This window comes from Neomonachus schauinslandi, chromosome 8, assembly GCF_002201575.2.
Source record: "Neomonachus schauinslandi chromosome 8, ASM220157v2, whole genome shotgun sequence".
NCBI lineage: Eukaryota > Metazoa > Chordata > Mammalia > Carnivora > Phocidae > Neomonachus > Neomonachus schauinslandi.
The window spans coordinates 118,817,597-118,842,454 of NC_058410.1; the positions used below are offsets into that span (position 1 = coordinate 118,817,597).

General features: G+C 47.2%; 2 protein-coding genes across 8 annotated transcripts; both read right to left on the reverse strand.

The window, feature by feature from the left end:
• ABCF1 (ATP binding cassette subfamily F member 1) lies at positions 1-14,897 on the reverse strand. 5 transcript variants are annotated; one of them, XM_044917568.1, is made up of 25 exons: positions 14,779-14,876; positions 10,231-10,277; positions 9,728-9,817; positions 9,471-9,600; positions 9,282-9,319; positions 9,090-9,197; positions 7,688-7,762; positions 7,486-7,602; positions 6,547-6,645; positions 6,058-6,180; positions 5,323-5,423; positions 5,140-5,225; positions 4,698-4,837; positions 4,464-4,612; positions 4,093-4,176; positions 3,776-3,900; positions 3,462-3,574; positions 3,152-3,323; positions 2,925-2,999; positions 2,763-2,833; positions 1,657-1,689; positions 1,405-1,573; positions 1,158-1,222; positions 997-1,069; positions 1-854 (listed from the first exon to the last, which is right to left on the reverse strand). In XM_044917568.1, exons 1-25 carry the CDS (start codon positions 14,849-14,851, stop codon positions 688-690), a joined length of 2,523 nt encoding a protein of 840 aa, XP_044773503.1. In that variant the 5' UTR covers positions 14,852-14,876; the 3' UTR covers positions 1-687. The 5 variants fall into 5 exon arrangements, with proteins under 5 accessions (XP_044773503.1, XP_044773504.1, XP_044773505.1 ...); XM_044917569.1 differs by having other exon boundaries at positions 1,405-1,689; positions 9,734-9,817; XM_044917570.1 differs by lacking the exon at positions 6,547-6,645.
• Positions 14,898-19,182: 4,285 nt separating this feature from the next.
• PRR3 (proline rich 3) lies at positions 19,183-24,843 on the reverse strand. 3 transcript variants are annotated; one of them, XM_021697068.1, is made up of 5 exons: positions 24,217-24,843; positions 23,470-23,532; positions 21,324-21,506; positions 20,678-20,968; positions 19,183-20,488 (listed from the first exon to the last, which is right to left on the reverse strand). In XM_021697068.1, exons 1-5 carry the CDS (start codon positions 24,320-24,322, stop codon positions 20,382-20,384), a joined length of 750 nt encoding a protein of 249 aa, XP_021552743.1. In that variant the 5' UTR covers positions 24,323-24,843; the 3' UTR covers positions 19,183-20,381. The 3 variants fall into 3 exon arrangements, with proteins under 3 accessions (XP_021552743.1, XP_021552745.1, XP_044773349.1); XM_021697070.1 differs by lacking the exon at positions 21,324-21,506; XM_044917414.1 differs by lacking the exons at positions 21,324-21,506; positions 23,470-23,532.
• Positions 24,844-24,858: the final 15 nt, after the last annotated feature.

Sequence of the window (24,858 nt, forward strand, 5' to 3'; positions counted from 1 at the left end):
ACGCTGCTAGCAAACAGACAAAAAGCAAATAAAAACGGAGAACAGTCCCAATTCCCACGAAATCTCCAAACAGCTAAGCGGCAACAACTCCTTTATTTCTTCCCCTTGTAAAGGGAGATTCAAGTTGAGTGGCAATTCTTTCCTGCCCCCAAGTCCCCAACTAGGCAAGTGACTGCAGGCACCAAACCCTGGGCTGAGTAATAACACAGGCCTCAGAACCTGCCTCCAGCACTGCACTGCAACGGCTGTTTGTGTCGGTAAGTCAAGATTAAATCCACCAGAAACGAGCAGCACCACTCAGAGACCAGGAGACCAGCTGGGCCTGAAGCTTTCAGGTGGACCAGAGGCAGGGTTCTTAATGATAAAAGCGTCTCGAGACAACTGGCCACTTAAGCTTGGCTGGATGGAGCCTACACAGTGAAGGTCACCTCTGTATACGGAGGGACGTCAACGATAAGGCCAGCTTAGTTATCTGAAGAAAACTGAAACAAGACCGGTCTTTCAGAGAAAAGGAACCGATCAAAGTGGTACCCTGGTCACATCAAGATCATGCTCCGCCTTCCTGTGCCTAAGTAGCTGCTGGGTCAGCTGCAGACCAGAGGAAGGTGTCCAAGCGGAGAAAGGGAGACAACAGGGGACTTGTAGGCCACGCAAGCTTGTTGTTCAGGAGACTCCCAGAAGGAAAACTCACTCTCGGGGTCTGTTGACCATGACTTCGCCCAGGGCCTCCAACACTTCCCGTTTATAGTCCTCGAAGTCACCATCGATCTGGCTAACACTCTGCTCCTCCACCACCCACAGCTGGCAGTTGGTTTCTGTGATGAGTCGGGCATCGTGGCTGACGACAATCACAGCTTTGAAAAAAGATGAGAGAATGGAGGGCAGGGAGGGAGGCGGCAGAGGGGAATCAGAACCTGAAAGAAGGGAGCTCTGGCGAAGGGACACTACAGCCTGGTCCCCAAGGAAAGGAAGAGGGTGCAACCTGAGCCAACTTACCGCCCTTGTATTCATTGATGGCTTCCCCGAGAGCATCAATAGACTCGATGTCCAAGTTATTGGTGGGTTCGTCCTACGGAGGAGACATTCCGTGACCAAGCATTACAATTCCTTTCATTACTGTCACATTTAGCCCCCCCCCCGCAGTCCACCTCACTCACCAAGATGAGGACATCAGGCTCCCGACAAGCCAGCTCAGCAAACACAACTCGGGCTTTCTGCCCACCTGTAGCAAAGGAAAGAGGAGGGCCATCACACTTCACTGCCTTATGTTTCTGAAGATAAGCTGAATGTGTGTATGCAGAGATTCCCCAAGTCGTAGCCCCTCTTCTCTTCTGACTCGAAGTATAGTCTGGAAGTGTGAAAATTAAGGAGGACGACACCTTCCCTAGCCCCCTACAGTGGTACCAGAGAGTTTGCAGATCTGGATGGTGTGGGCGTGACTCTCAAGGCCAAAGCGGCCCAGGCACTTCCGGGCATCCTGGTAGGGCAGGTTGAAGCCCCGCTGCAGATACTCAGTGGGCGTCTCCTCCATGCGCAGCTGCTCTGCATACTGCTGGTTGAAGAAGCCAATTTTCTGCCCAAGAGAGGGAGGTGGTCTGTGAAAATCATACTTCCTCTCTCAGACTCTTTATTCCTTAATTTCCAAAGCCAACTTACCAGCCGGTGGTTCTTTCTCATTTCTCCACGAGTCTGCAAGGAAAAAGTATGTGGGAAGATAAGGAAAAGGGGAGAGGTGCTGCCGCTCCATATCCCAACTTTTCTGAAGGGGAGACAGATACCGGAATCGGTAGTCCATGCAGGAAAGGGAACCCGGATGTTCTCCCTAATGTGACAATGGCACACCCGAGAAAGGAGAAGAGCACAGAGCCAAAGGGCGGTGAAAGGAAAATAAAGAGGGGAGACAAAAAGCACAGATTCAGAACCAGGAGGGGACTGACCACAACCAAAGAACACCCCCTTCCCACCCAGGAAGACCCACCAATGGCATCTTTTTCAGCCTCAGATAGGGGTTAAGAGACAGTTTGTGAGAGGATCTAAAAACACCGTGTGGTGTGTGAAGAAAAGGGCCCTTCTCAACACTTTCCTGGAGGGAGTAAAGAGGGCTACAACCACTCTAAAGCACAGTATGGCAGTGTGTTGTAAAAGTCCTAAAAGCAATTCTAAGGAGGATATCCTAAAAAAACACTACATTCATGAACGCATACGGTAAGAATATTTACTATACAACTGACCTTCAGTGAAAAAACAGAAATGATCGAAGTGACTGACAACAAATAAATCATAGTGGACCCACAAAAGACACAGATAACTACTGGCATGGAAAAATGCTTAATGTACATTACCTGAAAGAACTAGCTGTAAAACAATTCATCTGAGAGCCCATTTTTGTTAAAAAAAAATTATATGCACATTTGCAGAGAAAAAAAGAAAAAGCAATCCATCAAAATTAATACCAGTGATCTCTAGAGTTTTCTCTGACTTAATGCAATTTCTAAGCATTCTATAATGGACTTGCATTTCTCGTATAACCAAAACACACGTGGGGGAGGGGTACCCCCAGTCCAGTTCCTCTTCTCCTGGCTCTCCCCTCCGACGCTGATCTACAGTGTTCTCCTCTATAGCACCTCTCAGGACAATGAGTCCTCGATGGTGAGTTCCGTATTAAAATCTCCAGCACAGAAGGGGGCTCCCTGCTTCTAGCATCTGGTGAACAGCGCCTTTTCACACTTGTCCCGCTCTCCTGTCCTGGCTCCAGGACTTACTGGTGTCAGCTTGCCCGTCAGCAGCAGGAGCAGGGTGCTCTTCCCCACGCCGTTAGGGCCCACGATGCAGACTGCAAGGAGGAAGACAGGTAGTTAAAGAGGTCCCCAGAAACTGTCCCTGCAGTCCAGCTCCCCATCCCTAAGCACTCGACACCAACTCACTCCTTGAGTCCATGTCAATGCCAAAATCCAGATTCTTGAAGAGTGGTTTCTGCCCCTCATAACCAAACGTCACACCTGAGAACCAGGAAAAGAAGTGATTCACTTTCTGTTCAGGGTCCCCCTGAAGGTCCTGTCCTGGCCTTGAAGAGGAATGGATCCCATGCTGGGTGGAGGACGTGGGGTGCACATGCTTGAGCCCTGTGCTGCCGGACTCTGCAGCCGCTCACCGTGCAGACCCAGCACAGGAGGGCTGAGCGGCGGGGGGTTAGGGAAAGTGAAGCGCACAGTGTAGTCCTTGGGGCGCTTCAGGAGCTCCGGAGCCTCTTGTGATTCCTCATCCTGGTTTTTCCTCCGGCATTTCTGCTGCTTTCGAGTCAGGGCTTCCTTTGTTTGCTTTTCCTGGAAAGGAAGGTGAAAAGGAGAAATCCGCACCCTTCACAGCAGTCCCTGAAATGAAGGGTGGTGTCCCAGAGGCCCCCCTTTCTCCGTACTGAGAGAAGAGCCCCCCCCAGGCCAGGAAGATCCCCAGGTGCTCACCGCCTGCTTGGTGGACTTGCCACCTGCCTTTAGCTCCTTCAGCTTTTTCTCCTGCTTCTCATACTGCTTCAGCAGTTCTTTCTGCTTCTGCTGATACATCTTCTTGAAGGTCACTACGGCAGAAAAGGAGGATGAGCATCAACCATTGTCTTTCTCCCGAGCAGAGGGACAACCGGGACCAGTAAGGACAGAGGGGGGCATCACTGTCTAGACTCTGAAGACTTAGCTTATCACTACATCCCTATGCGGCCTTCCTCTGAGGCCCTTTCTTGAGGCCTCATCTCTTTCCTCCTCCTACAAATGATCCTACTTACTGTAATTGCCCCGATAGTAATGGAGCCGCTGGGCATCAAGATGGATAATATCGGTGCAGACATCATCCAGGAAGCCCTGGTCATGGGAGACGATGAGCAATGTCTTCCGCCAGCCCTGGAGGTAGCTGGGTTTTGGAAAAGAGTGTGGACATGTCACAATGGTCAGGTTAGGGTTAAGTCAGGGGAAGTAGACAGACAACGAAAAAAGGGAGGAAAAGAGGAAGTGCTAGACTGTAAGGACAGAGTGTGAACAGCTAGAGGAGACAAGGACAGAATGGGAACCAATGATACAAAGACTGTAATCGAGGGTGACGCACTTATTGAGCCAGATGACAGCATTGAGGTCCAGGTGGTTAGTGGGCTCATCCAACATCAGCAGTGTGGGCTCCATGAACAGCGCCCTAGAGGGTGGGGTGGCAGAATGTAGGATCGGGGTAGGAAGGTCTTTGCTCAGAAAATCCCACAGAACACTCCTTCCCCATCTCTCCTCAGAGAAGCTCCTGTGCAGGAGATGTCATTGAAAATGTACTACCAGGTAGGGAGGAAAGATCTTGAGTCTGATAATGCAGACGATATGGGAGGCAGTAGAAAGCCTTAAAACTCCCTCCTGGCCTTAGAATGGGAAGAAGGGAAAGCCCCCCAGCAAATGGAGGCTGGAAGGGGGAGGGTGGTGATGTGGGTGGCCCACCTGGCCAGGGAGACACGCATGCGCCAACCCCCCGAGAACTTCTGTGTGGGCCGATTCTGCATTTCAGGGTCGAAGCCCAGACCAGCCAGGATCCGCCGGGCTTTGGCCTCTGCAGCTGCTGCCCCGGTCGCCCGCAATTCCTCATACACCTGGAGGAGGGAGAAGAGGACACATGTCTGAAGGTGCCAGAAACCCCCAAGACTTAGCCCATGTCCCCTGCGCCATCTCCTCTACCTTCTCTAGCCTCTCAGCAGCTGTGTCATCTCCCTGCTCCAGCTGCCCCTGGAGCCGTCGCTCCTCTTCCAGCAGCTTCAGTCGCTTGGTGTCGGCTCGAAGAACAGCCTGCACGGCTGGCGTCTCATCTGCTACCACCTCTGGGGGGCAAGGGGAGAAGAGACAGGTCACCCAGAGAGCCAAGACTCCCATTCCTTCTTTCCTTCCGCTCTATTTCTGGTTTGCCTGACCTTGCCCAACACTTTGTACTTGTTCCAAATAAAATATTCTCTAGTCTCTCCTCTCCTTAGCATCCATCTCCCTGTCCCCAATCTCCCCCAGAACGCTTGCCCCACCATAACCACAATTTCTTCTATTCTTGGTTGACTCTTCTCCCCCAACTGCCCACCCCTCAGACCCGCTTCACCTCCCCCGCAAGCCCCTGTCCCACCACTGGCCTCACCCTGCTCACACAGCAGCACGTCGATGTTGGGAGGGATGCTCAAGGCCCGGTTGGCGATATGCTTGAGGAGAGTGGTCTTGCCCTTGCTGGGGAATGAGAACTACTGGGACCAAGCCACCCCTGAAAAATTTCTTATTTTCCTTCCAGCCCCTTCCCCTGTACAGCTCCAGCCCCTCTCCTCACCCATTGGGCCCCACTAGCCCGTAGCGGCGGCCAGCTACGATGTACAGGTCTGCGTTGACAAATAACTCCTTGCCGTGGGCCGAGATACTGAACTTTTCCAGCTGTTGTCATCAGGGAAACAGTGGCAGAGGGAAGGAGTAAGTATATGAGAGCCCCCCTCTCACACAGCAGCTGCAACTTTCTCCCTGCTCAGAAGCCTCTGACAGACAGCTCCAGCACGGCCCTCTCCTCACCACGCTGGTCTCCTTCCTGTCCACTGCTTTAGACAGCAGTCTCCCAGATTCTTTTTTTTTTTTAGATTTTATTTATTTATTTGAGAGAGAGAATGAGACAGAGAGAGAGAGCATGAGATGGGGGAGGGTCAGAGGGAGAAGCAGACTCCCTGCCGAGCAGGGAGCCCGATGCGGGACTCGATCCCGGGACTCCAGGATCATGACCTGAGCCGAAGGCAGTCGCTTAACCAACTGAGCCACCCAGGCGCCCAGTCTCCCAGATTCTAAGCCAGTCTAGCCCATCCCACCCTACTTAGCCCCCAAGGGCGGACCCCTCTACTTCTGTTGATTTTCTTATTTTCTCGCTGAAGGTGGCAGAACTCAAGGTATGGAACACACCTCCCAGCTTTCTTCCAGTGGACTAAGCCACTCATACCTTACTTCCTCGGCTGCCATGGCCACTCAGGGAAAGGTGGCACTTCCCTGAGCAAAATGGTTGGGCGGGAGCCCCCTCAGACCTTACCTTAATGTCAGATGCATTTTCTAACATGGCTTGGCGGGAGGACATCTCTGCTTGGGACACGGAGAAATCGTTTTCAGCAGCATTGGCTGCTTTTAATGAAGCCACCTGGCGCTCGTACTCCATCTGAGAAGGAAGGAAAATCATTTATGAGGCCACTGTCTGCCAGTTATCCGTCACAACACAGCCACATGTCATCAGCCACCAAAAAAAAAAAAGCTAACAGGATACACTTCTTTCCTTACTCCAACTGTTTTTCTTGCAGTAACCCCCGAAGCTCTCTTTTCTTGCCCTCTCAATTCAGAGATCCCCTATTTGAAAACATATGTTTTTAAAGATTTTAAGTAATCTCTATGCCCAAGGCGGGGCTTGAAGTTACAACCCCAAGATCAAGAGTCGCATGCTCTAACGACTGAGCCAGCCAGGTGCACTACCCACCCCCACTGAAATATTAAAAAAACCAAATGCTCCTAACTTCGACCAAGGTCTTACCTGTTTCTTCAGCTTTTTCTTCTCCTTTTTGCTAAGGTGAGCATAAGGATCATCAGCCTTAGACTCCCCTTCCTCTTCTTCCTCTTCTTCCTCTGAACCCTGTGAGAACCAGGGGGTGATAAAAAAACAAGAGACTCCTTCTAGAACTCAGATTTCATGTCATTCACCCAGTCCCACAGCTTGTTCCTTCTCCACCCCGAGTTCTGAAATATCTTGCTGGGTGCTCTCACTCTCATACACACCCCCGGGCTCCCTCGAGTCCTTCAGCCACTTCTGCCACCAGGAATTATATAAGACAAATGGTATGAACATGCATGTATAAAATATTAACAATTCTACATACCTACAAGTTTAACTACCCATACCACTGGGAGGGAGGGGAATAAATGAAACAGGTTCCTTTCTTCATGTATCAAATGAATTTCTGTGGCTTACATGCTAACATGCAAAGAAAAGGTCCAGGAACCCTAACATACAGCACTGAGTGATCTACGTGAATCCAGAAAGTGCTAGAGGTGCAGGGACCTCAGAAATCACTAGATCACACAGACAACTGAGCCCCCTGAGGTGCAAAGGTCACACAGCTGGTGAATGGCAGAGCCAGAACCCAGATCATCTGAGGCTAACACCAGGGTCCTTTCCTCTCTGAATCAAGAGCTGAATGGGGCATGGGCCAAAGCTTACCTGATGCCTATTTTTATATGGCCCACAAGCTAAGAATGGTTTTACATTTTCAAAGAGTCGTTTTTAAAAAAAGAATATGCATCAGAGATGGTATGTGGTCCACAAAGCCAGAAATATTTACTATGTAGCCCTTTACAGATGCTTGTCAACTCCCGTAGTAGTAAAAACACCCCCAGGTTCTCCTCCCCTCCCCAAAACAAGGGCCACAGAGTGATAGTCCCTCAGCCCATCTTTTCCCAACACCAAAATATACACCTGCTCTGCTTTCTTGGCCTTCTCCTTCCCTTGTTTGGGTGGCTCCTTTTCTTTTGTTATTTCTTCTTCTTCATCCTCCTCCTCTTCATTGTCCAGAGCAGCAAATTTATTGTGAGGCTAACAGGGAAGACAGCAGGTCTGATGAAATGTTCTAATTCCTGAGAGCCAGCAGGGGACCCTCCTCCTGCCAATACTCCCTCACCTTGGCCTTCCCCTTTGACTTCTCTTCCTTTCCCTTTCTGCCCTTCAGCCCAGGCTGTTGTTCCTCAGATACAGCCTAGAGAACACACACAGACAGAAAATTAATTTACTACCTTGTTGTTTACTAAGTATTTTTTTTTTTTAAAGATTTTATTTATTTATTTGACAGAGAGAGAGAGAGAGCACAAGTAGGCAGAGAGGCAGGCAGAATGAGAGGGAGAAGCAGGCTCCCCGCTGAGCAGGGAGCCTGACATGGCGCTCGATCCCAGGACCCCGGGATCATGACCCGAGCTGAAGGCAGCCACTTAACTGACTGAGCCACCCAGGCGCCCCTTTACTAAGCATTTCTAAGGAATCTAGAACTGGGAATTAACTGTACCAAGTGCTGCTGAAGACAAAACGAGATCTAGGAAAACCCTAGCTTCCGGCTTGAGATGAAACAGTGAAGAGCTAATTAGATGATGTTAGCAAAGCTAAGGGACCGTGAAATCAGGAAAACAAGCAATGTGGGTGGGGTGGCACTAGCACTGGAGGGCTTCGAGAGGGCAAATCTTGAGAGGAGATAATGGATGTTGAGCTTGGAAAAGGCATTCGAAGGAAAAGGGAAGACACAGCATAAAGAACAAAGAAAGGCTTCAGGGTGTCTGGCTGGCTCAGTTGGTAGAGCATGTGATTCTTGACTTTGGGGTTTGGGATGTAATTGGATATAAAAATTACTTAAAACAAACAAACAAAAACCTCCAAAAAATGCTTCAAAAGACATAGAAATGAATGCTGAGGTATGAACAGGCTGATCTAAAACACACACATGGAAGAATCCCAAGTAACCCTGCAGAAGGGTCCAAGTGGAAGAGCAAAGACTTGAGGTCCTTTGTTTCAGATTTTGAGTCTGAAGGCCACAGAATCATTGCAGACTTCTGAGTGATGAGAATAGATATTAAAAAGCTAATCTGATAGTCTCAGGAAGACAAACCTAGAAGAACTTGTTAGTTAGTTTGTACGTATGTATGAATTAATTAATTAGCAGGGTTCATGCCCAGTATGGAGCCCAAAGCAGGGCTTAAACTCGCAGGGCTTGAACCCACGACCCTGAGACCAAGACCTGAGCTGAGATCAAGAGCTGGATGCTTACCCAACTGAACCACCCAGACGCCCCTACAAGAACTGGTTTAAAAGCAGGAAAAGGGGGGCCTGGCTGGCTCAGTCAGTGGAACATCTGACTCTTGATCTCAGGGTTGTGAGTTCAAGCCCCACTTGGGTGTAGAGATTACTTAAAAATAAATCTTAAAAAAAAATTAAAATTTAAATAAATAAACGCAGGGAAAAAAGCAAAGCAATTACCACACCACAGCCAGAAGGCGCTACGTGGGGGTGGGAGTGACCAGCAGAGCTGCCACTTTCACCTTATTGATCCGATTCTTCTCCAGCTTGGCAGGCTTAGGAGGATGTTTTTCTTCTTCCTCTTCACCCTCACTCTGATCCTGAATCAGGGCTGCAAAAACATTACCAGCCTAGAGAATGAAAGGGCCAGAGAAGTCAGTGGGATGGTCAAGGCTGCCCCCTTGGGGTCCCTGTTTACAACACATATGGCTTACCTTAGTTTTCTTCCCTCCTCGGGGTACGGGGGCAGGGACTGAAATGATAAGGGGAGACGATGAGGTAGGAAATGATTATAATGTCTGGTTCTTCAGTCTAATCCAACTCAAAGAACAAGGAATGAGGCACTTTACTATTCATGATTCAGGGATTCTGGGAACCCATTTCCCCTCAGGTCATTTATTTACCCTCATCCTCCTCATCACTGGCTGGCACAGAGAGCTTCTTAAGACGCTCCATGAGCTCTTTCTCTTCTCCATCATCATCCACATCCTTCTTTCGCCGGCCTTTTCGGGTGTCTCGTTTCTTTTTTTGCTGCTGAAAGGAAAACAGAGTAAGACAATGAAGCCCAGTCCCCTGCTGCATCTCTGCCCAAGAGAGTTCCCCATGAGCTCAGGGAACCAACGTGGGCTAGGCAGGGGCTGGTGGATGGACCCCCTAACACTTGAACCTGCTGTTGCTGTTGCTCCTTCTCCTTGAGCACTTTCTCTTCTTCCCCAGCCTGTTTGTCTTCTACAGCTAGCTCCTCAAAGAACTGCAAAGGAATTAAGATACAGGTAAATGTGTCTCTGAGACCAACCAAGCCCTTCTCTGCCAACACAGGCCCACTGACCCTCCAGTCCATTCTCACCTTCCCTCCTCTCTTGACAAGATCTTTCCTCCTCCCTTGAACCCCCCACCTCCTTCACATGGCCATATTTTTTTTTTTTTTTTAAGATTTTATTTATTTGAGAGAGCAAAAGTGAGAGAGATCACAGAGGGAGAGGGAGAAGCAGACTCGCCGCTGAGCAGGGAGCCCGATGCAGAACTCGATCCCAGGACCCTGAGATCATGACCTGAGCTGAAGGCAGATGCTTAACCAACTGAGCCACCCAGGTATCCCGCATGGTCATATTTTGATTGGAAACACCCATGGTCGTTTCTCACCCACAACCCTCATTTCCTCACCGTTTTTTTGGTCTTTTTGTCCTTCTTCCCCTTCTTCACCACTTTGTCTAGAAGGTTAAGCAGACATTGTGAATGCTTATCTACAAATTCCAAAGCAGCATGACCTTCCCTGCAAAGCTCTCAGTGGCTCCACCCTATTTTACTATTTTCTATCATTCCCTAGGCATCTGCACTGTCCCACAAAAGACAATGGTGCCTTGGTGGCAGTGGAAGGGAGAAGGAGAATTCATACGGTAAAGACAGAGGTGGGAAGTAAGCAGCCACAATATTCAGAGATGACTCCTATGTTTTTTGTTTTTTAAAGATTTTATTTATTTTATTATTTTATTTATTTTTAAGTAATCTCTATACCCACCATGGGGCTCAAGCCCACAACCCCGAGATCAAGAGTCCTACACTCCACCGACCAGGTGCCCCAATGACTCCTATATTTTTAGCTTGGCAAAATTAGTTGCACTAGTGGTACCATTTATTAACTCAGAATATACTGGAAGGGAAGGTCCCCTCTCCCCACCCCTGCCGCCCATGAGGGGAAAAGTAGGACAAAACTGTTATAAATTCAGTTTCCCGTATCATTTGTGAAAAGCACAGGATCATGTAAACAGAGCTCTCTGGTAAGTAAACGAGTATCTGGGTCTATGCGCCACCTTCTCTGCTCACATCACATTCTAGCACAAATCACACTGCGTTTTATTTAACTGTTTGTACATCAGTCTTTCATCCCAGAGAATAACCTGACAGACTGTCTGGCTTGGGTTCCCATGGATGAAAGTGGGATGTCCTATATAAAATCTGACTGAACAAATTCCAGCCCCCGCGTTCTATCCAACCCTGTTTCCCTGAAGGCAACTCCCTCTACTACTCTGCCTAACTTCCTCTCTCCCTGCCCCCATCAGACAGGGATGCAACCAGGAGCCTCAAAACTTCTCTTCCTGTCCAGGCCTACCCACCATCATATTCCCCTCCAAACAATCCCATCCATCCACTGGTATCCAGTTCTATCCAGGAGCACTTCTGTAACCATTTAGCTAGAAAGAAAGAGAAAGAGAGAGAGAGAGAGAAAGAAAGAAAGAAAGAAAGAAAGAAGGAAAGAAAGGCTTTCTACTACCTACCACATTAAGTTTTTTTTTTTTCTAAAGATTTTATTTATTTATTTGACAGAGAGAGAGATAGCGAGAGCAGGAACACAGCAGGGGGAGTGGGAGAGGGAGAAGCAGGCTTCCCGCAGAGCAGGGAGCCCGATGTGGGGCTCGATCCCAGGACCCTGGGATCATGACCTGAGCCGAAGGCAGACGCTTGCTTAACGACTGAGCCACCCAGGCGCCCCATCTCTCTCTTTTTTTTTTTTAAAGGTAGACTCCATGCGCAACGTAGGGCTTGAACTCCTGATCCTGAGATCAAGAGTCACATTCTCTGCCAACTGAGACAGCCAGACGTCCCCCACATTAAGTATTTTTAGGCTAAAATTCCACATAGTCCACAGTAATCCATTATTCAGGAACATTTTACTGAACATCTACTCTGCCTAAAACTGGAATTATCAAAGGACAATCCCTGTAATTTAAGGCTTTGCAAACTAAAAGGGCCCTATCCTACCTTTTCTGCTATGTGTTTCCCTACCCACACCTATGTTCTGGACATTGACCTCTCCTTCCCAGGCACACGTAGTCTGTCTTTGCTTAATCTGTGTCTTCCATCCACAACATATTTCAAAATTTGATCCCCACATCGTGAGTTGAAAAGATGTGCAGAAAAAATAATGAAAGGTTTTATATGCTATTCCAAAGAGTTTAATCCTAAGGACATTTTTGTTGTTGTTGCTTTAAAGATTCTATTTATTTTAGAGAAAGAGAGTGTAGGGGGAGGGGCAGAGAGAGAGGGAGAAAGAGTTGTTTTTTTTTTTTTTAAGATTTTATTTGAGAGAGAGAGTGCGCGGGCACATGCACAAGCACGGGGGCAGCAGGCAGAGGGAGAAGCAGGCCCCCCGCTGAGCAAGGAGCCCGACGCGGAACTCGATCCCAGGACCCTAAGATCATGACCTGAGCTGAAGGCAGACGCCTAACCGACTGAGCCAGCCAGCCACCCCGAGGAAAAAGAGTCTTAAGCGGACTCCGCACTGAGCACGGAGCCTGACATCTGACTCGGGGCTCGATATCATGACCCAGAGATCACGACCTGAGCCAAAACCAAGAGTCTGACGCTTAACCGACTGCACCACTCAGACGCCCCAATCCTAAGGATATTAAGACAGAGGACCCACTGCCGTAGAGAAGAAGGAATGGCATGATCAGCTCACTTTGACAACGCTGAGGAGTGACTCGTCCCAGGTACTAATTTCTCCCCAAGCCTAACACAACCACATCAACTCTCCTTCCTTTAAATCTCTTTTGAATTTTAAACCTCACTTTGGTCCAGGAAAAAGCTAAGTATGGCTTAAGCAATGCTGTATCTTCCTCTAACAAACAGCTCCTCCCCTTCAGGACACCACTTAAGCTGCTCCTAACTCCAAAGCCTAACAGAACACTTCCCTTAACCTTAACATCTCCTCGCCCAATTACTGTTTGCTACCCTTGTCTTCACGAAGTCTCCAAAGTACAGTCCACACCAGCTCTGCTTCATTTCCCACTCCTTTCCGAACATACTTCAAATCCAATTTGCCAAAGTTGTCACTGTCCCCTTAGGTGCTCAACCCAAAAAGTGTATTTTTAGTCCTGATTTTGCAATACTTCTCTGCAACATTCCATGCTACCACCTCGTCAATGTTTTACTTCCCTCCTGTCTTTACTTAATTTCAGGGATCTTGTTGCTTCTGGTCTGCCTCTAGTTTCTCTGACGGCTCACCTTTTTCAGTCTCATCTCTTCTGCCTCCTTCCCTTACTTCCTTTAATTGTTGAGGTTCTTTCGGGTTCCTGTCTTCTGTCCTCTTTTGGCTTCAATCTGCATACGCTCCCTAGCAGACTTCTCTGCATCCAATGTTTCAACAACACACCTGTATTTTTACTTCCAGCCTAAGATCTCTCTTCTTGCCATCTGCTTTAGAAGTTTCCCAGAAATCCCCAACTTGGCATTCAAAAATTGACCTTATCTCTTCCCACTCCCAATCCTACAGCCCATTCCTGATTTCAAGCAATAGTCTACTACCCACTGAGTTACTTGAGTGTCCTTCTTCTTCTTTCTTCCTTCAGTCAGTTCTCAGACCTGCTCAATGCTATTTCCTCAGTAACTCTTTAGTCTTCACTGCCTTGGCTTAGTCTCTTACTACTTCTCACCTAAATCATCGCCAGAGCCTCTTCCATGGTCATCCTGCCTCCAATCTTGACCAATTCAAGCCATTCTCCACTGCTCAGTGTTGTCGGGATGAGTTGATCAGATCATTCCTTAAGCACTTTAATGAGTCCTCCTTAATGTCTTCAGGATTAAAGTCTTTGGAATAGTGTATGAAGTCTTCCATTATTTGTCTCCTGCACATCCTTCCAACCCCATCACATTAGTCACTCAATACTGGGAACCAGCCAGGCTCACCTGTCTTTACCTTTGCACAGACTTCTTCCTCTGCTTGGAATGCTTCTCCCCTGGCTAACACACACTGATCCTTCCAGAATCAACTCAGCTACCACATATTCCTGAGAGGATTTGCGGACATTCCTACCCTATCTGTCTGAATAGATGCTTCTCCTCTCTGCTCTAGTCTCATAGCATTCTCAAGTACATTCATCACTCCGTCAACTACTTTCTGATTAATGCTGTCCCCTCCATTAAACTGGGTGCCCCTTTGGGGCAAGTCTTATTTTTTAATCTCTACATTCCCAGTTCTCTACCAGGTATACAAGAGGCACCCAATGAATGCTTGTAAAATTAGTCACTGTGTATCTAGTAATTATTTGTATCCATTTTCTCTCCCCTTGGAGTGCCTTCAAATTTGAGAGTATGTCTTCATATTTTTTTTCTCCCCGGCCCCCAAGCACAGTATATATCGTGATTAAAAGCAGCTGCTCAACAAACATTCGCTACTTTTAAGTAAACCTTAACTCTCATTCCAACACCCAGTAGCTAGCTACACTACACTCCTGCTCCAGATGAACCTGATGTGTATTATGCAAGAGCTCAAGAGGAAGTCATCCCCTCGCCCCCGAGCGGGTATGGGTGGGTGGCGTGGTATGTGTGCGCGCGTGCATGAGCGCGCAGTGGGAGAGGTATGAGGCACTGCTTACAGATTCCTGTGGAATGTGGAATACAGTATGATGGGGAAGATGTCCAAAAGAGAAAGGGGACTTTCTGATTTCTCCCCATCTCTCCCAAAGCACCATATGCTTTTCCTTGTCTCTTGCCCAGTCCCACTGAAACTCGTTCGCGACAGCCCGGCACTTTTTCTTTCGCTCCCACCCAACTCCCTGCGGCCTGGGTAAACACTTTCCAGCCCCATTATACGCATGCGCAGTGGCCTTCCTCACGGCCCGGTCTGTCACACACCCCGTGACCCCTTCCTAAAACACGCGTACTCTCTTCTCCCCTTTTCTCCCTCGTTGGTTCCCTGCCTATCAGCCTCACCTGTGGGGCTCGTACTCTCTCCATCCCCGATCCATTCGGGTTCCGGCGGCTGCTGCTTGGGTCCCTTCGGCATCTCGGTGGCAGTTGCAGCTACTCTGGAGACGCCGGGCGCTATTTCCGCTTCCGGCAGCGTGGGGTCCCTAAGGGGGCGGGCTCTCCACCGCCGGCCCCGTCCTTCGGCGGTGCACGTGCGCGCCGCGCCGTCATCTCGGGGGCGTGCCTGCGGGGACTGGGCGGAGCCGGCGTCCGCTTAGTCCCACAACGTCAACAAAGCACTTAGGGCTGTCGGGGAATCCTGAGCCGGTGACTCCACGACGCTGCATGACTAAGTACTGAACGTAGTAATTTCGGGCTAGTGCGGAGGAGCAGAGGTATCCTTTTTTCCTTTGTTTTTGTTTTTTAAGTGGTAGGAGCAGAAAGACGCAGTCCATCTACTTAGGAAGAGGCCTGGTGTTGAGATATGTTGCAAAGCCATCAAGTGTAGAGTCGTAAACGATGAACTGTCGCCTAACAGTGGTGAAGCTTGGGTTCATTTTTGGTGGTGGTGGTGGGGCTAACAGTTTTTCTGAGATATAATTGATACACAATAAACTGCACATACAATAAATTGTCAGGGAATAAACTGCAAAATGTACAATTGGATCAAAGTTTTGACATACATACAACCATTAAACCACCACCACAGTCAAGATTTGGGTTTGCTTCTAACTGTACCACTTAACAGAAGTGGGAGCAAGATGCTCCCATAGCTCTTTCAGCTCCCGTTCTCCCCTTAAACCATTATAACCATGCTCTTGTCTCTATACCATTATGAGTCCATTCTTGCCAAGATCAACAGATAGGGGGCCAATTCTCTGTCCTTATCTTACTCTCCCAGCAGCATTTGACACACATACATGATCATTCTCACTTCTTTGGTTTTTTTTCAGGGATCCTGCTCTCTGTAGGTTTCCCTTCCATTTCAGGGCTGCTCCCTTTCCCTCCTTTCCTGGCTTCTCCTTAGGTCTAAATGTTTTGAGGCACATTCTTTGACATTCTCTATCTAGACTTACCACTTATGTCTCATGACTTTATTTTTTTTTCAAGATTTTATTTATTTATTTGACAGAGAGAGAGACAGCGAGAGAGGGAACCCAAACAGGGGGAGTGGGAGAGGGAGAAGCAGGCTTCCCGCGGAGCAGGGAGCCCGATGCGGGGCTCGATCCCAGGATCCTGGGATCATGACCTGAGCCGAAGGCAGATGCTTAACGACTGAGCCACCCAGGTGCCCCGACTTTTTTTTTTTTTTTTTAAAGATTTTATTTATTTGACAGAGAGAGACACAGCGAGAGAGGGAACACAAGCAGGGGGAGTGTGAGAGGGAGAAGCAGGCTTCCTGCGGAGCAGGGAAGACCCATGCGGGGCTCGATCCCAGGACCCCAGGATCATGACCTGAGCCGAAGGCAGATGCTTAACGACTGAGCCACCCAGGTGCCCTGTCTCATGACTTTAAATACCATCCATAACTGATGAAGATCCCCCAATTTTTTTTTAAAGATTTTATTTATTTATTTGACAGAGAGAGAGTGAAAGAGGAAACACAAGCAGGGGGAGTGGGAGAGGGAGAAGCAGGCTTCCCGCCGAGCAGAGAGCCTGATGTGGGGCTTGATCCCAGGACCCCGGGACCATGACCCAAGCCGAAGGCAGAGGCTTAATGACTGAGCCACCCAGGCACCCCCCAAATTTCTCTTCTTGACCCCAACTTCTGCCCTAAGCTCCAGGCTCACAAATCCAACTGCTTATTGGACATCCTCTCTGAGATCTCTAATAAATATCTCAAATTAATATGTATAAAACCGAGCTCTTGTTTTTAGTCCTTAACCCTGTCTCTCTTCCAGGTTTCCCATCAAGAAATCACACCACCTTTCATTTAGTTACTTGGGCCCAAACTGAAAGGTCATTCTCTTTCTTCATTCCCCCTCATCAGCAAGCCATGTCTACTTCATTTATTCAAAAAATATATTTATTAAGCAAAGAGAAGACACTACACTCTGAGATATCTCCCCAACCCCCTCTGGCCAACCCTCCTCCATCTCCTTGTCGGTTTCATCCTCATTCTTACTTGGCCACCAAATGTCAGCCCTCCTCCAGGCTGTCCTGGGCCCTCTCTTCTTCCCACTTGACATTCTCCTCTCAGGTGACTTCAGCAACGGATTCCTCAGAGAGTTCTACCCAACCACCACATCCTATGTAGCCCCCGACCATTATTCTCTATACGGTACATTTATTTCCTTCATATCATTAATCACAACCTGTAATTATTCATGTGTTCACTTTTGAGAAGAACAGCCCCTGACAACTGGAATTGGCCTGATTCTAACAGCTTGGCCATGGTGCTCAGGTTGAACATAACCTCACAGTACACCAATGTCAGCCAAGGCTACTGTGACTGTCATGAAGTATGACAAAGTTCATAAGCTTCTCTAAGCACAAAGACAAGGTCATTCTACAAACACCATAAATATTAAATAGCGCCCTCTCCACTAAAATGATGGCTCTTTTTGACCAGCTACACTTTTAGCCATGTTTCATTTCTCCCTCCTTCTATATGAGATTATATTGCCTTCACTTCCTGATAGCACCCAACCCAGAACAATTTCGCTTCCCTGAACCTTCCCCCCAAATCACCTAGCACAAACCCTAGTCCTGTCATTCCTAACCTCTTCTAGTGAGATAACCTCTGCGGAGTTAATATATCCAGTTGCTTGACTATGGGTGTGTTCCTGGTGGTCTTTGGCTGGAGGGCATTGACACTTTTAGTCTTACTCTCTACTGCATCCCGAAATTTTAGCAGAGGGGCTAATAGAGGATGTTCATCCTGAAAGTCCAGTATTTTGCTTAGCACATAGCTGCTTGAATAAAGATCACTTATCCAAGCTTCAGTGGCAGCCAGGAAGACTAGTTATTACAGTCAGTGGCATAAAGTTGAAGAGCTGTATTAGCTTTAAGGAAATTTCCTCCAAGACAGCTGGTGTCCTCTGCCCTTCCTGGTGCATACTGAGAATTGGAACATGGATAAGCTATCTTCACTTTCCAAACCATGAATAGGAGGATCTGACCCCAGTAATTGTGGACCTGAAACCTGGGGGGAGGGGTTCTGAATACCTGAGGTAGTGGCCTGATACCTTGGGCTGTCTACCTCTCCAACTGTACGAAATAAACTTCTATTTTGCTTTAAGACTACCTTTGGTTTCTGTTACAACTGAACTTAAAAGCTGATAAACTGGGTCATAGTAGGTACTTAATAATCAATGTTTCCATGCTCATGGTTTAACTACCACCTATATTGTAAAACACTCAGATATGCAGAAGACATTTATGTCACTAGTTTTAATATGAATACCAAACCTGTATACCCACCTATTTTCTCTCTCCTATCGGAGATCTTAAAAGGCAGCTCAAACTCAGTAATTTCAAACAAATTCCTAGCATTGTTTTCTCCCTTTCTTTTTAAATGTTAGTTATGCAAGCCAGAACTACCCTGATAAACCTAAAATACTTTCATTTTGATCTATTTTCAAATATCTACTTTTCTCCTGTTCCACTACCCAAGTCTATACTATAACTCACCTGGACTACTGGTTACCTTTGAAGGCACTTCCAAGCCTGGTCAGCTCCATACATTGAGTCAATCTTGTTGAAAAACGAATCTAATCCATATCAACCTGCCTAAGACCCTTCAAAGGCTTTGGTATTAAGAAAAAGACCCAAATCTTTATGTTCTGCAAGGCCCTGAGTGGTTTCGCTCTTCTTCCTTCTGCCTCGTTTCCTACTCTTCCCATCTGTTAGCAAACACCTTAGCTTGGACTTTACTCTTCCACCTCAGGCCTCCTGCTTGTCCGTCAGAGCTTGTCTCAGATGTCACCTTCCTAGTCTCCCTTTATTACCGACTCCCTTTTCATTATGTCTCACTTTTGACAGGTGTGACCTTACACATATTCATGATTTTTTGATAAACGTGTCTTCCCCTGTAGATTTAAATTCATTGGTTTTAGTTCTGTTATTTCTAGTGTCTAATATATTGTCAGGGCCACATTCAAATCTACAAATATTTGTTGAAAGACCGTTTTAGCCATGACAACTCCAAAAACATCAAACCTACAAACATGGGTAGAATATTAAAAAATTACTCCATGGATACTTGGCCTTTCCGTTCTCCTCTAAAACCTTACTCTTGAACGTAATGCAGCCTGGTGTGTTTGATGCTTACAGGTTAATGGGACCTCGCTGGTTCCTTCAGACTGAAACTCAAGCTTTTCCTTTCTCCATCACCACTGTGTATGAACAAATGGAAGAATAAAGTGACTACAAGAACAGCCTTATCTGCACCTCCAGAGATGACTGGAACACAGGGATTGAAGAAAATGCTTGTTTCCACTGCATTTATTACTAATATAAAAAAATGTTAAAAAGAAAAAAAATTCATTCTCAGTTCTCCAACGGCTCTCATCCTTCCGTCTTGCCCACACAACTCCTGACCCATTTCCTCAGGGCCAGTTCAAAACCAAACCTGTTCACTGCCGTTTTCACAGAAAACAACCAGTGCCAGGGATGTAGGGAAGAAGGTTAGATGAGGGCGACAGTACTGTCCAGGTTCCACCCAAAGGTAGGCCGGGTGGAGATTCACAGAATTCAGACGAAAGGGCTGGTGGCCTCACAATGACGTACTCTAACTAAAGTGGGCTGGAGAGGAAATAGGGTAGCCCGTCAGAGGCTTCAGAGGACATCTCATGGGCTTGTGTCAAACCCAGAAAAACCGACACCAGGAGAATGGGGAGACCAGGGAGGCAGTCTTGTGGAAAGTTTCACAATTCTCCCATGTTGGGAGGTGCGGAAAGTCTAGAGGGCACCAAGAGCCTCACTCATTTTGGCAGAAAAACTTACTCTAGTGTTGGGAAGTCACAAAGATGCCACGGACACTGAGAAAGGCTACGTACGAGGGGATGCACAGTTTCACAAAGCACAGTGATCACAGACCAGAGCGGTGGGGATCATGCTACTGACGTAGAAACTACAAAATCCAAAAGCAGGGAGAGTGGCCTTTCAGGGAGTAACTCTGCACCCGTCATCCATACTTGACCCCAGGTCAACCTGGTGAGTTTCACAGAGCAACTGGCAACTTCGGGGGTAGGGGCTGTCACATAAAAAGGACTTAAAACAAGCAGCTAGAAGGGAATGGTAGGAAACTGCTCCAGGGCTCTCAGGAATCGAGGGCAGTACCGGGGGCTGGGTGGACAGATGCACAAGAAACAGCACCAAAGAGGTTTCCTGTTCAGCAGTCAGTTGGCGAGGGGGAAGAGGATCCAGGAGGCAGTTGAAGGGAGCAAAGATGGGGTCCTGAAGGCGAGTCTCTGGAGGCTGGATCAGAAGAAAGCCCACACACTGGGCACCAGTGATGAAACACAGCTCTGGACCCCAAATTGGGGAGGTGGCGGATGGGGGCGGGTGTCACTGACTGAGGGTGGTGGGTGGAACAGCCTCACAGTAGCCATCACAGGGCCACAGGGAAATATATGGCCGCTGGGTCAGAGGGCTCCTTCCAGCCTCGATGGGAAGGCACAGTCTCACAGAGGAGGTCCATTGACGCCTGGGTGGTAGAAGGCACAGAGGTCCTCATATCGACAGTGGCCCTTTTTGGCAAAGTGTCGGCAGACAGGGCGGTTGGATTTGTCTGTAAACAAGTGAAAATTGTAAGTTTAAAATAGAAGAAAGGACACAAAGGTAACAAAAAGCAGAGATAGAGAGGGCAGTCAGATTTTCTACTCCCTGCCATTTCCAGACATTTTAGAATGGTAGAGTCACAGGCATTCTGGGAGTGATGGGTATTAAATGTGTATAGGCATTAAAAAATGGACCTCACCTTCCACAACTTGGGGGCCATCCTTGGGCGGGCAGGTATTTTTGATAAGAGACCAACTTTTGAGCCTTCGAGGATTTCTCTGCTCTTTGTGAAAGCCTCCCCTGGAAGGACCCCCATGGCCTGGTCCAGGAAAAGGAGGTTCAGTATTGGCCCCCCACCAACCACGACCATATGGGCCACACCTGGGGCCTAGGCCTCCCCGAATTGGGCCTCTGCCCCGGGGAGGAGGTGGGAGACTCAGCAGTGGTGGAATCATTGGTCCCCTTGATCCTGGAGGACCTCTGTGAAGAGCTGGAGAGAAGGAGAGAGAAAGAAAGACATGGAAAGGTGATCAGTGGCCAGCTTAATCCGGATAAGGAAGCCCTGTGTTTTTGTTTTTTTACTTTTTATTGAAGTACAATATACATACAGAAAAATACACCAGTTTTAAGTGTACAACTCAATTACCATCAAAGTAAACACACCTGTGTTTTTACCACCCAGGTGAAGGGATAGAGCCTTCTTAGTACTCGCAATTCCTCCCCCCCTTTGTGCCCCTCCCATCCCACTATTCCACCCTCCTCCCCAAAGGTAACCACTATCCTGACTTCTAGCACCATAGGTTAGTTTTTGCCTGTTTTTGAACTTCGCATAAATGGAATCATACAGTCTGCATTCTTTTCTGTCTGGCTCCTTTCGCTCAACATGGTGTTTGTGAGATTCATCCAGGTTGCCTGTAGCAGGAGTTCGTTCATTTTCATTGCAGTGTAGTATCCCATTGCATGCACACACAACAACTTATTTATCCATTCTACTGATGGTGGACATGTGGGTGGATTCCAGTTTGGGGCTATAACGAAAAATGCTGCTATGAACATTTTTATACATGTCTTCGTTACACATATGTATGCATTTCTGTTGAGTATAAACGTAGTAGAGGTATTGTTGGGTCCTAGGGTATATGTATGCTAAAGTTTAATGAAGTCAAACTTTCTTTTTTAAAGTGGCTGTACCAATTTACACTCCCACCGGCAATTGTTCCATAGTCTTGACAACACTTAGTATTGTCGATTTTTTTCATTTTTGCCATTCTGGAGAGGTTTTTTTTTTTTAAATTGTGGAACATGTAACGTTAAATTTGTACATGTAATGTAACATAAAATTTGCTCTTTTTTTTTTTTTAAAGCAAACTTTATGCCCAACGTGGGGCTCGACCTCACAACCCTGAGATCAAGAGTGGCATGCTCTACCGAATGAGCCAGCCAGATGCCAAAGATTTGCCATCTTAACTATTTTTAAGTGCATGTTTTAGTAGTGTGAAGTAAATTCTCATTGTTGTGAAACAGATCTTTAGAACTTTTCCATCTTGCAAAACTGAAACTCTATAGCTACTAAACAACTCTCCTTCTACCCCTCCACCCAGCTCCTAGTAACCACCATTCTACTTTGCTTCTATGAATTTGACTACTTTAAATACCTCATAAGTGGAATTATACATTTGTCTTTTTTTGATTGGCTTGTTTCATTTAGCAAGATGGCTTGAAGCTTCGTCCATGCTGTAGCATGTGACAAGATTCCATTCCTTTTGGGGGCTGTATAATATTCCGTTGTATGAATATATATATATATATTTTGTTTATTCATCTGTCAATGAACATCTGGGTTGCTTCCATTTTTTGGCTATTGTGAATAGTGCTGTTATGAATATGAGTGTGCAAGTATCTCTTCAAGATCCTGCTTTCCATTCTTTTGGACATATACCCAGAAGTGGGAATGCTGGATCATGTGGTAGTTCTATTTCTAATTTTTTTTGAGGAAACTCCGTAGTGTTTTCCATAGAATTGCACCATTTTACAATCTCACCAACATGCACAAGGGTCTTAAGTGTTATGTTTTCGTCTTGTGATTATTTAACAACTAATGATACTGAGTTCTTGTTCACATGTTCTTGGTCATTTAGATCTGTTTTTGAGAGAGTTCTGATACTTTGCCCATTTTTCTAACAGGCTGTCTAAAAGAGTCCTGTGTATATCCTAGATACAAGCTCTTTATCGGTTCTATTTATTGCAAATATTTTCTACTCTATGACTTCCTATTAATTTCTTAATGGTGTCATTTGATTAATAAAAGTTTAATGTAGTTCAGTTTATCAATCTTTATAATGTTTCTGGTCTGTTTAGGAACTCCTATCTCCTCCAAGACCATGAAAATATTTTTCTTTACCTTTAACACTTAGATCTACAGTTCACTTGGAGTTGATGTTTACATACAATATGAATAGGTCAGAATTCATCCCCCGCCCCCGTGAATATCCAATTAATCCAGCATCATTTACTGAAATGACCACTACTTCAGCTCCATCTTCATCATAAATGAGGTGTCTACGTATGTGCAGGCCTGTTACTGGACTTTGTGTACCGGGCTATTGACTTTTAGGTCTGTTGTTGTGCCAATACCACACCATAGCTAATATAGGTCTACAGTAAATAGTGATATTCAGGGTAAGTCCTCCTACTTCAAGATTGTATTTGCAGTCTCTCAGCCTGATCCTTTGCATTTCCATGTAATAACACAGAATGCTTATTTCCATTATAGGGATTGTAACTGGAAATGCATTGAATCTATAGATCAATTTGGGAATAAGTGACATTTGTATAACATTGAGCTTTCCAATCTGTGAATATATAACATCTCTCCATTCATTTCTGTACAGAATCCCTGATCTTTTGGTTTTAAGTCCTCCTGGGTTTTAGTCCTTCCGTTGCTCCCTTCTCCAGGACCTAATCAAAGAATCAGAGCCCCCTCATCCTCACCTGACTTGGGGTCACCAGGCTTTCCATTGGCCATGGGGGGAGGGCCCAGAAGACTGGGTGGTCCTAAGAGTAGATATGAAAGTATAGTCATCAGAATGAACTAACATACCGATGATCCTCTTATGTTTTTTTACTACTCATTTCTTAATTCAATCAGTAAAGCCAGATACATTCTCAGCAGTGTTACAAGTTCTCAGGCAAATCTCCCTGCCCTTTCCTCAAAAAAGCGTTTCTAGTTTGAAAAAAAAAAAAAGATAATGCGGGAAGGGTATCTTTCTCTTTCCCTTACATAGTTGCTACCCAAAACATCCAGGTGATTCCAGAAGTAATTCAATCCCTCTCTTTAACTGCTGGCCAATCAGAACGATCTCCCCCGCCCCAGAGTAGTTTAGGGAAGGCAGCACTTCTACCTTCCCTGTGCAAGTCTGGTAACAAATTGTTATCCTAGTCATCGCAATCTGCAACCTCTCTAGGGCCCCCTCTCCCTTGGCGTTCTGCGACTGCGCACACGAGCTCTTTATCCTCTCCTCCCCTGCCTTCTTCAGAAAGGTTAGAGGCCGGATCGAAGTTGAGGGGTCAAGGAAGAGAACTCGCTCAGGGTTCCACAACGGACAGCCTCCTAGCCCCGCCCAAGCGCTTGCGCCCTTCCTCCTTCCGTTAGAGCCCCCTCCCCCGCACCTTTTCAGACCTTAACCCCTCGCCTCGGCCAGCTGACAGGCATGTGCACACCCCTCCCGAGCTCCTCACCGATAGGACTCCCATCCTCCTCGTCTCCAGTCTCTTCCCGCTCTGGCAGCGGGGGCTGCTGCGGTGGCGGCGGCTGCTGCTGATTCTGCTTCTTTCGTTTCGGCATCGTGGTTGCGGCAATGGCTGCAGCGGGATTTGGAGGGCAGTGAGGAAGGGGCACGCTGGGATTCTATTTCCGCTTCCGGGGGGTGGATGGAGAGGCTGAGGCTCCCGCCATTTCACTTCCGGAAGGCTGCGAGGAGCTTTTGTGAGGCTCATTCTCTCATAAAACGCCTCCCTCGGTCTCTGCCAGGCACAGAGGCAGTCTCAAGCCTTCTTTTTGTTGCGTTCCTATAAATGCTTTGAAGAATTCCTCTCTTATCCCCTCTCTGAAAAAAAACCCACAACCGGCTCCTCATTGTGTGCCATAGAGTCGATAGGCTCTCGGGCCAGAACACCTGAGAGAGCTGTCGCCCCTTAAGATCGCCACATCCGGTTCCCGGTTACTATGGTAACGGCTGCAGTCACAACTTCATGCCCTCTGACCTCTCTCCAAAAATCCTTGTCCCACCTGGGTTTCCTTCCTCGCCTGCGCTTGCCTTTATGATCTGTAAACCTGCTCCTTATCGCTCCCACAAGGAATTTGGGTCCCAGGACTCTTCA